Source organism: Tenrec ecaudatus, chromosome 12, assembly GCF_050624435.1.
Source record: "Tenrec ecaudatus isolate mTenEca1 chromosome 12, mTenEca1.hap1, whole genome shotgun sequence".
Classification (NCBI taxonomy): Eukaryota; Metazoa; Chordata; class Mammalia; order Afrosoricida; family Tenrecidae; genus Tenrec; species Tenrec ecaudatus.
In genome coordinates, this window is record NC_134541.1 from 34444443 (window position 1) to 34458072 (window position 13630).

Sequence of the window (13630 nt, forward strand, 5' to 3'; positions counted from 1 at the left end):
GCTGTCCCAGTTCTCAACTCACCAAAGCAGGATGCTGAACACTGCCTTTGTGACTCTGCCAGTGGGCCTTGGTGTGCTGAGAATATGGTTTTGAGCTCTCAGAACCTGTTCCTCATTCCCGCGAGGGTCTGGTTATATTTAAGAAGTTTTCTCAACGTTGCCCTCATCAACACTAGACCTTTCTAGGCGGGCACAATCTGGGCTCCTTCCCCAGCTCTGCTCCTGAAGCCTGGATGTCAAATCCAGAGAAGATACTTCTGAGACCAGATGGGGTTTCACATAGATTGTCTCAATGAGTTTCGGGATGTTTTATTTTTAAGGAAAGTATTCAATTAAAACAACACAAAAACTCTCTGTAGAAAACATGAAGAATAATTACATAATGGGTATGCATAGGTGCTCAGGTAGCAAGTCCTGTAGGAAGGAGCAGATGGCAAAGCTGGCAGGGTCCTCTGGCCTGGCCTCCAAGTCCAGAGGCAGCCACTGGGCATCTGCTGGAAAGTGATGCAGCGCTGTGTACCTCATAAACAGGTACACAGAATATTGTGGATTAAGAATGTGGCAAGATCACAGGCTATGCAGACATTTCACAAGGAAGCTAAGATTTCTTCATTTCATTACAAGGAGAGATCACAAGCTTTTTTTTTTTTTTTTAATACAATTGAAGCACAAACAACACTGAAACGTCACCTGTCCTGGGATCCTCCTGATCTTTACCTTTTCGTCTGACATTTTCCTCACTGACCACCCACCCACCCAATGTTACCATCAAATGCCAGAGCGGTTTATGGACCTCATAAGCCAGGTGTCCTAACTACTGTATAGCTCACAAGGGACAATGACAGCCACCATCGGTGGACAGGATCAACTTTAGGCAAGAAAAAATAAAAGCGAAATGAAGACTTACATTGGCTCAGTTTTCTTGGGTGGCTTGTTGTCATCACCTGTGAAAGAATATTGTGGATTAAGAATGTGGCAAGATCACAGGCTATGCAAACATTTCACAAGTAAGCTAGGATTTCGTCATTTCATTACAAGGAGAGATCACGAGCTATTTTTTTTTTTAATACAGTAGAAGCACAAACAACATTGAAACATCACCTGTCCTGGGATCCTCCTGAGCTTTACCTTTTAGTGTGACTTTTCCTCTCTGACCACCCACCCACCCAATGTTACCATCAAACACCAGAGCAGGCGGTTTGCCTTCATTTTTTGTTTGTAAAAATAGGAGGTCAAAGTAAGCAGCTTTTGAATTCCATTGCCACTCAGCCCAGAGCTCTGGGGCAAAGGCAGGTGATGTGCCAGGCTCCTCCATGCAGGGAAGGCCTGTGTTCCCCAGGTGCTCACCTCCGCCTGTCCTTCATCTGCTCAATGCCCCCACCCACATCACACTTCTTTCTAGCGTTTCCTCACTTACAGAGCACCAGGAGAAAAACCAGGTTTAGGGGGGCACTACGCAGCTGGGCTGGGATCCTCCTCCATGTCCCTCTGTGAATGCAGCTCCAGTCACTTAGCGGGTTGGGAGTCCCAATCAGCCCAGCCTTTCTGGATGGTCCGCAGGACAGAGCCCTTGCTTCTGTGAAGGCTCATAGCTCCTGGTACCCCTTTACACACAAGAACAGTCAGACTGCCACATGGCGTCACAAATTAGGTCTCTTAATTTAGCTTGGCCTTTATCATGCTGAGCACAGGATCTTATATACGGCTAGGTATAGTTCATATTGAACTTATTGGCTTTTTCTCCTAAATGACGTCTGTGAGACACAGGTTAAGTACCTTTTATTTGTCTGAGCAAAGCAGTAATGATGAGTCAACTCCTAGTCTATGGAAGAACCTATGATATGGGAGGGATGACTTACCCAAGTACGGAATGTGAGTAGCTCCAAAAAAGTATGTCCTCGAGCAAGCAAGGGGTCCCTTTGGTGAGACACACTGTGCCACCTGGATGTCAAAACAACAACAACACACACAAATTGGGGGTTTCTAAAGTATAACTTACTACTTTAGATACAAAAAGTATACAGTTAATGGAAACCAATTTCATTTATCAATTTATTAAAGGTACAGGGGTGAATAAATAAATTTGCAAAATTTTTTTGCAAGATCCAAGATCACCACATTTAACTAAGGAATAATAATTTTTTAAAAAAAGGTACAGGGGTGGAGGTGGGGTCTCCTCCTTCCCTCCTAACATCAATGCATGTCTCGGTGTCTTTAGAACTGTGGCTATTTTCTGTGGTTGCTGTTGGGTACTCAGTCAGATCAGGTTACTGGTACATTCACAACTCAGAAGACAAAGAAGAGGCAATGTATTGGGGTTTTGAATTCTTGGGTGAAATGGCAGTGCATATTCAGGGTACATCCATGCAGGAGAGAATGGTGGGCCCCTGGCTCTCACCTGTATCTCACTGCTGTACACGACACCTTGCAGAGTAAAAGGTGCTCTCTATCTTCTTGGTTTCTTTTTCATTTACTTGTTCATTTACACAGAGGTGGGAACAGATGCCATCCTATTTTGAAAATCTCGCATCTTCTCATGGGAGTTGCTAGGATGCTGTCAGGTTGAGCCGGTTCTGAATCACGGCAAGCCCAGGTTCAACAGAAGGCTCTACTGCCGGGTCCTGTGCCGCCCTCACAGCTCTTATGTTCGAGCCCATTGCAGCCACTGTGCCAGTCCACCCTGTGGAGGACTTGCCTTTTTGCTGGCCAGGATAATGTCCCTCCACAGGGACTCTCGCTCCTGACAACATGTCCAAATGATGTGACATGAAGTCTAGCCATCCTTCCCTCTAAGGAACATTCTGGTTGTACTTTTTCCAAAAGAAGTTTGTTTGTTAACTTTTGGTGGCTCATGGTACTTTCAATATTCTTTGCCTGCGTTTCAAGAGGTCTTGTGCAGATTTACCCAATACAATGTGTCATTTGATCTCTGGAATGCTACTTCCATGAGCATGGATTGTGTATCCAAGCAAGACAAAAAGCTGTCATCAGCAAGTGCTTCAAGTGCTCCTCACTTTTAGCAAGCAAGGGTGTGTCATCTGCACATCCCATATTGTTAATAAGCCCTCCTCTAATCCTGATGCCACATCCCCCCATAAAATCCAGTTCCCCTGATGATGTGCTCAGCATCCGGATTGAAGAAGGATACAACCCTGATGCACACCTTTCCTGATTTTGATTCATGCAGTAGCTCCCTGTGCTGTTTGCACAACTGCCTCTTGAGTCATGCACAAGTTTCACAGGAGCACAATCACGGGGTTTGCACTTCCCATTCTTCTCAGGGTTATTCAGTGTTTGTCACGATCCACTTAGTCACACGCCTTCGCATTGCCAATAAAACACAAGTACACATGGTTCCGGTATTCTCTGCTTTGAGCCAGGATCCATCTGCCATCGGCAGTGATACCCCCTGTTCCCCACCATTCTGAGTCCGGCCTGAGCCACTGGCACCCCCGTCAGTGCACTACTGCAACCTCTGGATGGTTTCCAGCAAAATTTTACTCGAATGTGATATTAATGATATTGCTCAATAGTTTGACTATTCTGTTGAGTCACCTCTTTGACATGGGTACACATTTGCATCTTTTCCAGTCAGTTGGCCAAGTCGCTGTCTTCTAAATTTCCTGGCATGGGTGAGTACTTGCAGCGCCTTATCAGCTTGGTGAAAGACTTCAATGGGGATTCCATTGAATCCTGGAACCTTGGTCTCAGTGAAGCTTGAACTTCCTCCTTCAGCACCATTGGTTCTTACTCACATTAGCACCTGAAATGGTTGACTGACTACTAGTTCTTCTTGGTACCATGGCTCTGTGCATTATTTCCATCTTCTTTTGATACTTCCTACATCATTCAACATTTTATCCATACAAATCTTTCAATACTGCAAGCAGAAGCTTCAATTTTTTTTCTTGAGTTCTTTGAGAACTGCCCCTACGAGTTACCAAAACTGTAACTTTTTATAGGAGTAGAAAGTTTCATCTTTCTCCCAAGGAGTGGCTGGTGGTTTCAAACAGCTAACCTTACAGTTAACAGCCCAACCTGCAACCACTACACCACCAGGACTCCTTACAAGACACTTATCTGTATGTAACTCTGTCACAAATGGCACAGAAATGGAAAGGGTGGGCACGGTCCTAAGGACTAGAGGTGAAGATGACAGTTCATAATCCAGGACCCCGGAGTCCCCAGGACCAGATCTGTCATCTCACAGAAGTCTCTTGACTTCACTGAATTTCTGTGTTTATATATATAAAAAAGATCCGATAACAAGACCTGTCAATTATTATAGAAAATTGTGTAAGAGCGCAGCTAAATTAATGCTCCTAACGTTTTGGAGCACCATCCTCACTGTGTCTCCTGGTCTGTGAAACTCCTGAAGGGAGTCACCCTGCAGCCTGCCCAGTGAATGGCACCCAGTGCCCACCCAATTAGGGCTGCTAAATTAACGAATGCCAGCAACTGGCTTCACAGTCACACGGGTTGAAGAACAAAGATTGGTTATATCATTTACAATCTGGATGTGCACTTTTTCATGAGCTAAAATTCACCCAACAAAAGGCCATTTAGAAATATACAGTCCAGGGGTGCGTTGGTTTTATCCTACTTCCTTCCTTCCTGATGTTCTCAGATCCCGTATCCATTCCCATTTAGAGAGAACTTCTTTTAGTCATTCTTAGTTCTGCTGTCTTTCTGTTTCCGTTAATCTGAGAATACCTTGCTATCCCCTTCGTTTCTGAAGGACATTTTCATTGGATATAGAATTCTAGGTTGACAGCTCTTCTCTTTCAGCACTTGAAACCTGGGCCACGTAGTGCTGGCCTCCAAGCTTTCTGATGAGAAATCCAGTGTCATTTGAACGACTTCTCCCAGCAGGAGCCTTGGTGGTATAGCAGGTTCTGAGTTGGGCTGCCAACTGCAAGACCAGCAGGTCAAAACCACGTGCCCTTAGCAGGGAGAAATGTGAGTCTTTTTGCTCCCATGAAGAGTTATTGCCGGGAGGGTGGAGGAAGGGTGGGTTGGAAAGGGGGAACTGATCACAAGGATCTACATATAACTTCCTCCCTGGGGGATGGACAACAGAAAAGTGGGTGAAGGGAGACGTCGGACAGCGTAAGATATGACAAAATAATAATAATTTATAAATTATCAAGGGTTCATGAGGGAGGGGGGAGTGAGGAAGGAAGGGAAAAAATGAGCTGATACTAAGGGCTCAAGTAGAAAGCAAATGTTTTGAGAATGATGATGGCAACAAATATACAAATGTGCTTGACACAATGGATGTATGCATGGATTGTGATGAGAGTTGTATAAGCCCCCAATAAAATGATTTTTAAAAAGGTTTATAGCCTTGGAAACCCACAGAGGCAGGTCTACTCTGTTCTGTAGGGCAACTATGCGTCACTGAACATAATTTAGTATGTCTTAAAGGAAAACGCTTCTTCTCTGGCTGTCCTCAAAATTCTTTCTTCATTCTCTTCAGACGTTTGATCCTAACGTGCCTTCGCGTGCTATCTTTAGGTTTCTTATGTCTGGGGTTCACTCAATTATCTTTTAGATAATTAAGAACAGGAAAGATAATTTCCTCTATACTGCTTTTTACAAGATAAAGACAAGGCTTTCTACGCCCATAGAAAGCGACAGTCTTGGAACCCGCAGAGGCAGTTAGACGGTCCTATAGGGCTGCTATGAATCAGAATCAACTCAATGGTCGTGGTCTCGGTATGATGCTTTTAGGAGCCTTGGTGGTACAGTGTTTAAAGCACTGCATTGCTAACTAACAGTGTGGTTCCAACCCACCAACCGATTCAAGGGAACAGGTGTGGCAGTCCTTGACGACTTCACTTCAGTCGGCGCATCAATCAGCTAGGCGGCATGCCATTAGGAGAAACGCTCAACTTTAAGCATATGGACCACCAAGGTGAACATGAGCCCCATATCATGTATTCAATTAAACACTTTTAGCCTAGCTTGAATTCAACCCCTGATGGCCTAGGCTGTGTACTATGGACAACCAGGGCTTTGAATAGATTTTCAAATTATACCTAGGATCAAGGCAAAAATACATGCAATAAGTCTCCAATAATTTCTTTTCACTCCTAAACAATTTCAAAGTTGAGGGTTGAATCAACATACTAACTGGAGAAGTCCCCCCTCCCCCCACAATCTGATAATAAATCTAAGCATGCACTGAGTAGTCACGGGACTCACCATGTGTTTGGCAAAGCTCCCACCAGGGCCAGTGCTGCGGATCAGGTGCCCTTCGGAAGGGAAGTTAAAGTTGCCAGCATTCAGATTTTCTCGTGTGGAGTGATTACCAAAGAGAACAAATGGCTGCCTATTAGGGCTAGAGTAGTAAGTGAAAAACATGTGATTAGAAAAGTAATTCTAGGCCACGGAGGCAAGTTCCCATGTTCTGAGTAAATCCTTGGACTTTCATGGGTGGTATCCTGGAGTCGGAGGAAAGTGAGCCGAATGGTCCACATCTAACACTCTTGGCTGGCTGGGCAGGAATGCCAGCTGTCTCTGACACCCGCTACTGACCACCAGGGAATAAGCCATTCAGGGTGATAAGTAAACCCAAGCCAGGATAACATTTTTGGCTGGTCCTACTTCTTAAGGAATAAGTTCTACACATCTGTAGCTCATTTGGCAGTGATGAGCAAAATCCAAATTTTTAAAAATAGCACTTAGATATATTAAAGAATGAGACTAGCTATGGTACTCCAATTATAGAGTAGGTATCAATTCTTTAATAACTTTTTCAGGAGGAAAGGGAGAGAGGATGGTTGAAAATGTACTCACCAACACACCTACCTGAGCTTACACCTGTCTCTAGCTCCTCCTCCTTTTTGTCTTGGCTACACTTTTTTGTTCCCTTTTTCCCCCTCTTCCACTTTCTGCTCACTCCTGCGTCCATGCTGATCTATGCCCTCAGTGATTTTATTCAAAGAGCTCTTGCAAAGATCACCCAATGACTTTTATGTAGCATGTCGCCAATGCAAGGACATTCCTCATCCCGAGAGCTGTCACCTCTCCGTCCGTCTCCCCTTCTCCTTGGCCTCTGAATGTAGGTAGAGTTTTATCTCCACCATCTACTCCTTCCCACTCCTCTCTTATGATCTACTGCCTAAACCGATTTCCTCTCCATAAATGGAATCCCCATCCATCCAGAGACCAGTCCAGGCCTGCAAGGTTTCCTTGAATTGTCCTGCTCCCTCCCTAAATCTAAGTTTCATTTCTATTTGTCCACATCTCTCTCCATCCACATGACCACAACCCTAGTACACACGACCATCGTTTCTTCCCTGGCAGACTGCAATGCTTTCGCATTGTGTTCCTGCTGCCGTAGCACAGACAGCCCACTGTGGAACTTCTTCTCAGATCTGGCTGCTGCTTGAACACTTTTTATCCTTTAGCAAAAGGAATGAGCAAAAAGCTACCCTAATTATCAAATGAATCTAAACCAGTGGTTCTCAACCTTCCTAATGCCGCGATCCTTTGATACATGTTGTGGTGACCCCCAGCCACAACATTATTTTCGTTGCTACTTCATAACTGTAATTCTGCTACTGTTATGAATTGGGGCGACCCCTGTGAAAGGGTCATTTGACCCCCAAAGGGGTTGCACCCACAGGTTGAGTGCCGCTGCTCTAGACGAATTATGCATGGCAGAAGGTGCTGTCAAGTCCCCTTCCTGGAGGACCAGCTATTGTTCATCTTGAGAACATGCAAAAATGGGTTACATACGCTTGGCAATATAAAAGGATAACTTTCTTTTTGAAACCATTGTACTGGGGGCTCATACAACTCTAACCACAATCCATACAAAAAGGATAACTTTCTTTTTGAAACCATTGTATGGGGGCTCATACAACTCTAATCACACTCCATACAAAAAGGATAACTTTTTTTGTTGTCATTGTGTCACATTTAATGCTCACTAAATGTTTCAAAAGTTCATTTAATAGAAATGAAATGACAGAAAATTCAAACAAAGATGCAGAAAAAGCAGTGAAACAGAAAGCTGGCGAGCATGCATTTCTTAGTTTCTGTTGACTGAAGCTGACCTACAGATTCTCCTGACTCATGGCTTCTGGACCTAGAGGTCCCCTTTCCCCCTAAAATACGGTGACCAGATTTTAACATTGGTAAAGCGGGACACCATTGATAAAACTCATATCCTGGCAAAATACCCACATGGCAGCTGAAAACCATATACCCTAGCTTGTCGTGCATTCTTTCCAAAAATTGGGACTTTTAAAAAATGCTGCAGGATGTGGGAAAAATTGTTAAAAATCGGGACTGTCCCGCCAAAAGCGGGACGTCTGGTCACCTTACCCTAAAATCCTTGGTCTAGCCCCATGTTTCTAGTGCCATTCACCTTTCTCTGAGAACTTTACCTGTTTTCAGTTATATGGCTGGAGATGAGTCCATGACTGAAGTAACTTCTGAATGGCTAAAAAAGAAGCCAACATTGTTTATGTCAGGACCACAACTTTATAAAGCAATCATAAAAAGTTATCAGTTGTCTACATTTGTACACACACACACACACACACACACACACAATAGACATTGTGATATGTGCATATCTCTTCTTTAAAAAAGTCGAACCAGCGTGAAGTTAAGAAACTTTCAGGATATCGATGAAAAATTATCAGGAAATCCAGGAGTAATTCTTACTTTCTGTGCATAGTACTAGGCTATACACTAACGTGCCAGGTGTAGCATCACAGGGTTCAACATTTATGAGAGAAAGCAGTTTTTACTGAGTAGTCAAAAGTGCTGCCAAAATTGCCAAATGGCATATTAAATACACTTGAATTAATTTAAAAAATCTTTTTAAGGGTTCAAAATTTCAAAAGCAAATTTTAACTGCCTAATAATTATGTTCTCTCATTAAGTAAATAGATGCTGACCATAGAACACAACAAAAACAACCTATAAGCTCTGGAAACTGCTGTAGCATCATCTGGCACACGATTTTATTTCGGTCCATTATCTTTCTTCTCTAGAATATCCATAGAATATATAGGATTAGACCCCCTTCCTTTACATACTTCACCCGCTTGAGATTCAGAAAGTTCCAGGAGGAAAGGAATTTCAGTGTCGAAATTAGCAAAGAAGGTAGTCCACTGGCGTTCGAAAGTCACTAAATCCTAGGAAGAAAATGGAAAAAGATAATCTGTTTGGTTATCAAATGAGGATACGTTAGCAAAAGAATACCATGGAACTGCATCTTATCCTCAAATAGCAGAATATTTAAATGTGCTGTTTTGAAGGTTGACTGAACTACTGATACATGCCATTACAAAGACAACCTCAAAAATGCATGTCAAGTGAGAAGCGGACACAAAAGACTACTTGGTACTTGACTCCATTTGTGTGACGCATCCAGAAAAGGCACATCGAGAGAGAGAGAAACTAGATTATTGTTGGCCTGGGTCTAGAAGTGAGAATGGAGATTGACAGCCAGTGGGCCTGAGGGATTTTTCTGGTTGATAGAAATATTCCACAATTCAAATGTGGTGACAATTTTACAACTCTGTAAACCTCTACTGCCTCAATAACATTGACTAGTATACTTAAGATGAGAGAGTGATACCTTATGTAAATTAGCTCTCAATAAAGCGGTTTTTAAAAAGGAGCAATGGTCAGTCTCCAGTGGTTACCTTTAGCAACCCTTATTACAAGAAGGAAGTTCCTTATGAGGCACCCCGAGGCTGGTACTACATCAAATCAATGAAGTTCTTTCTATTCAAGGACATAAATGCTTATCACAGCCAGAGTGCTCCTTGGCCGTGAGGACGGCGAGACTGCATCTCATCTATTTGGACAAGTGGATCAGGAGAGACAGTCCTGCAAAAGGAGAGCATGTCTGGTACAGTAGCAGCGCAGTGAAATCGATGAAGAGCCCTGACAAGGTGGAGGAGCACAGTGGGTGGACACTGGGTTCAAAGAGAACAGTTGTGAGGATGCTGCAGGTCTGGGCAGTGTTTTGTTCTGTTGTACATGGTCCCTTTGGATCAGAATGGATTTGATGGCAATTAACAGCAACAGAAAATTCAAGAAATACAAATATAGAATAAAAAATCACTGTCAATATTTTTGGAAATAGTCTCTCATTCTAATTTTACATTTTGGCGTAGTGGGTTACACAGTGGACTGCTAAACTTCAAGGTAAGCAGTTCAAACCCACCAGCCACCGCTCAGGAAAAAGATGAGGCTCTTTGCTCTGTTTACAGTTGAGACCGTAACGAGGAGTTCTACTCTGTCCTCTGTGAGATGGAGATGTGAGTGAGAGGGTCACTGTGAGACGGAGCCAATTCAATCAGTAGATTTAGTTTGTTGTGTGTATGTGTTTTATACAACTTTTAGTCTGTGAAATATCCAATTATTAACAATTTAAAGTTTTATTTAAATGGACTTTGGACTTTCACCGTCAGCCATAGCCCTCTGCAAACTGAATGCTTAGAATTATAAGTGGCTTATACTTCATGTATTGTGTAGTTCAATCACTTGAACACATTAAAAGGAGCTGTACAATCGTCACCACAATACATTTTAGAACATCTTCTTTCTTATACTCGTTGTTATTAACCACCATTCCTCCCACCTCCCCTGCCATACCCTAAGAAACTATTAATCCAGTTATTGTCTTTATAGATTTATCTATCCTGAATTAGAAAAAGGATGGAAACAGCAAAGCAAACAAAGAAAATAGCCACCACCACCACCCCCCAAATCCAGTTAATAAAATAAAAGACTGGAAAACCTCAGTTGAAAAGATTACAGATAATAAAGAGTAGAACAAATTTCACATAGGTCAAAAGGGGGAACAGATGATAAGGTGTTACATTTTAACCTAACCACATCGCATTAGCCCACTTTCCAGTGTACTCTCTGGTATCAAGGCCACTCACAACCCCGGGCAACAGTCAGAAGGAACTCATGTAAGGCTTAAGCCACCTGGGGACCTTGTAAATGGATTCTGGCCTTCACGGTCAGCCATGGCCCGCTGCAACCCAAGTGCTCAGAATTTAAGCTCTAATCCGGTTCTCTCCTTTAGTACTGGATCTAGGGATTTAGAATTCTTGGATCACACAAGGCTAGTATGATTCTTCAGGGTGGATTTAGCTGTCACCTTGCTTAGAGAGCTGGTTGTTTTAAGACAGCGGTTCTCAACCTGCGGGTTGCGACCCCTTGGGGGGGGTGTCAAATGACCCTTTCACAGGGGTCGCCTAATACATCCTGCATATCTGATATTCACATTATGATTCATAACAGTAGCAAACTTACAGTTATGAAGCAGCAATGAAAGTAATTTTATGGTTAGGGGTCACAACATGAGGAACTGTATTAAAGGGTCACGGCATCAGGAAGGTTGAGAACCACTGTTTTAAGACAAGCCTTTAAAATCACAGATGGTATTCTTTCTGATAGCTGGGCGCCATCTGATTTTTTTTCACCACACTTTTGGTATAGCACTCTTATCTTCAGCAATCTCTTCATGAAGGCAAGTACCAAGTAGGAACATGTCAAGGGAATGAATTGTTATTAAATTATTTGCTATGAACAAGCGGTTGGTCTTGCAAAATTCTCTTATGAGATCTCCAACTTCATTTCTATCACCAAGGCCATATTTCCCAACTACTGTTATTTCCTGTTTACATTCCAATTGCCAATAATTATCAATGCATCTTGATTGCACGTTTGATCAATTCCAGACTGAAGATGATAGAATTCAATTTATTCAACATGAGGTTTAGTAGTTAGTGCATAAACCTGAGTAATAGTTTTATTGATTGGATTTCCCTGAATGTGGGTAGACGGAATCCTATTACAGACATCATTTTACTTCAAGATCTTAAAATGTCCTTTGTGGTGGTGAATGCAGTATCACTCCTCTTGGCTGTGTCACTCCCAGCAGAGTAAAGCATATGATTTTCTGAATCCCCCGTGCAGCCATCTGGTCCTGGGCTTTTCTCAGTTGGATGTTTCTTGATGACCTGCATTAATGTGGGAAGATGGTGCATTTCTTGGTGTTTGTCCATTTCTTCTAGGTTATACACTTGGTGGAGTACAATCTTTCATTACTGTTACTACTCTTTTTATTTCATTTGCATCCATGATGTCACTCTTTTCATCTCATTCTGGATATTTGCATCCCCTCTTTCGCTTCCCGTTAGTTTGCCAGCAGTTTGTCAATTTTGCTACTCCTTTCAAAAAACTAACTTCTTGTCTTGTTGATTTTTTTCACCGTTTTTCAGTTTTCCAATTTGTCTATGTCCGCTCTAATCTTTATGGTTTCTTTCCTTCTGTTGTTGGAGGGTTTGTGTTGTTTCCCTTGTTCTAGTTGTGGAAAATCTCAAGTTTCGTAAATCTTCTGAAAGAATTGTCAAAGGGTACTTCTCCAATCTCCCTTATAGACACATTATCAGTAGAAATGTTTGAGCTTCTTCCTCAATATATGTATTCTTATTTTAAAATTATATTTACAGATACTTTACTGTACCATGAGACAATCACTGATAATCTGAATGGTACCAAAGATTTTCATGGTCATTCTAGACCACCTCAAGTCATCTTTTTTTAAAGAAAACTGACCCCATTACAGTCACCTTGCACACACAAATCACAAGACTGTAGACAACCGTATCTGCCCAGGGAAAGGGACAAGAGCGGGTTACTGGTGGACACCTCTCTCTTACTGTAGACCAGGCACAGTATGACACGTGACCATCTACAGGTGGACGGTGCCAAGATGGCAGTGTTAGTCTGTGTTTAGATATCAGCAAAGCTTAGTTTCTTTCCTCACTGAGATAGAAATAAATGCGCAAGAAGTCCCCAATTGAAGATGAGTTCCTTTCTGATGACTGTCAGAAGATGGTTCTGAGGTAAGTCGAGCATCTACTTTTTTAAAATGTTCATTATTACTCTCTTTTATTATCAGTATTTTTATAATTTAGATCTTTGTCTTTGGGGTTTGGAAACATTACATATAAGCATACAGGCATATTTTAACATTGTATGGTAAGATGTACAGAAAACAAAACCTAATTAATCGTCCTAAGTACACTTCAGAGTATCTTGAATACAGCATGGGTTGGGGACTACCTGCAAGCATACCCCACTGGCACTGGGTCGACTCTAACTCATAAAGCCCCTGTGTGGGGCAGCTAGACTGCAAGTCTGAGACCACCTCCTCTTTCTGCCCCAGAGTGGCTGGTAGGTTTGAACCGCTGACATTGTGGTTAGCAGTCCAATGGCTATCCCATGGTGCCACGAAGGCTTATCTGTATAAAGACATTCTAATTTTCTTCTTGCAACCTCCCAACAAATCTGTCTTAGGCATCTTTACTTTGGAACTACAGCTGGCTGTGAAAATGACAGGAAATCCCATCTACTGTATAAAGGACACACTGCAGAGGATTCAGCAGGTAAACTCCTCTTTTTAAAAGTCAAACACACTGTTCTCCACGACTATGCATGCCCTTCCATGGCCACTGGGAGGCACTACCGAGTTGCTTAACCAGTAATTATTTCTGCCTGAATGTTGTTTATTATTCTTCATTGCCAAGTAATTCCCCCACACCACCAATTTTTTTTTTTCCAAGTTAAGATGAACAAT

General features: G+C 42.5%; 1 protein-coding gene across 2 annotated transcripts in view; it reads right to left on the minus strand.

Annotated features, from left to right (window-relative positions):
* DNAAF9 (dynein axonemal assembly factor 9) overlaps positions 1–13630 on the minus strand; it is a 132586-nt gene that overhangs the window by 73639 nt on the left and 45317 nt on the right. For both annotated transcript variants that reach the window (XM_075563923.1, XM_075563922.1), the window contains exons 8-12: positions 9060–9158; positions 8400–8455; positions 6208–6343; positions 1860–1941; positions 908–944 (exon numbers count right to left, since the gene is read on the minus strand). In XM_075563923.1, coding sequence (XP_075420038.1) covers positions 908–944; positions 1860–1941; positions 6208–6343; positions 8400–8455; positions 9060–9158 — 410 coding nt within the window. The remainder of the gene's footprint in view (positions 1–907; positions 945–1859; positions 1942–6207; positions 6344–8399; positions 8456–9059; positions 9159–13630) is intronic.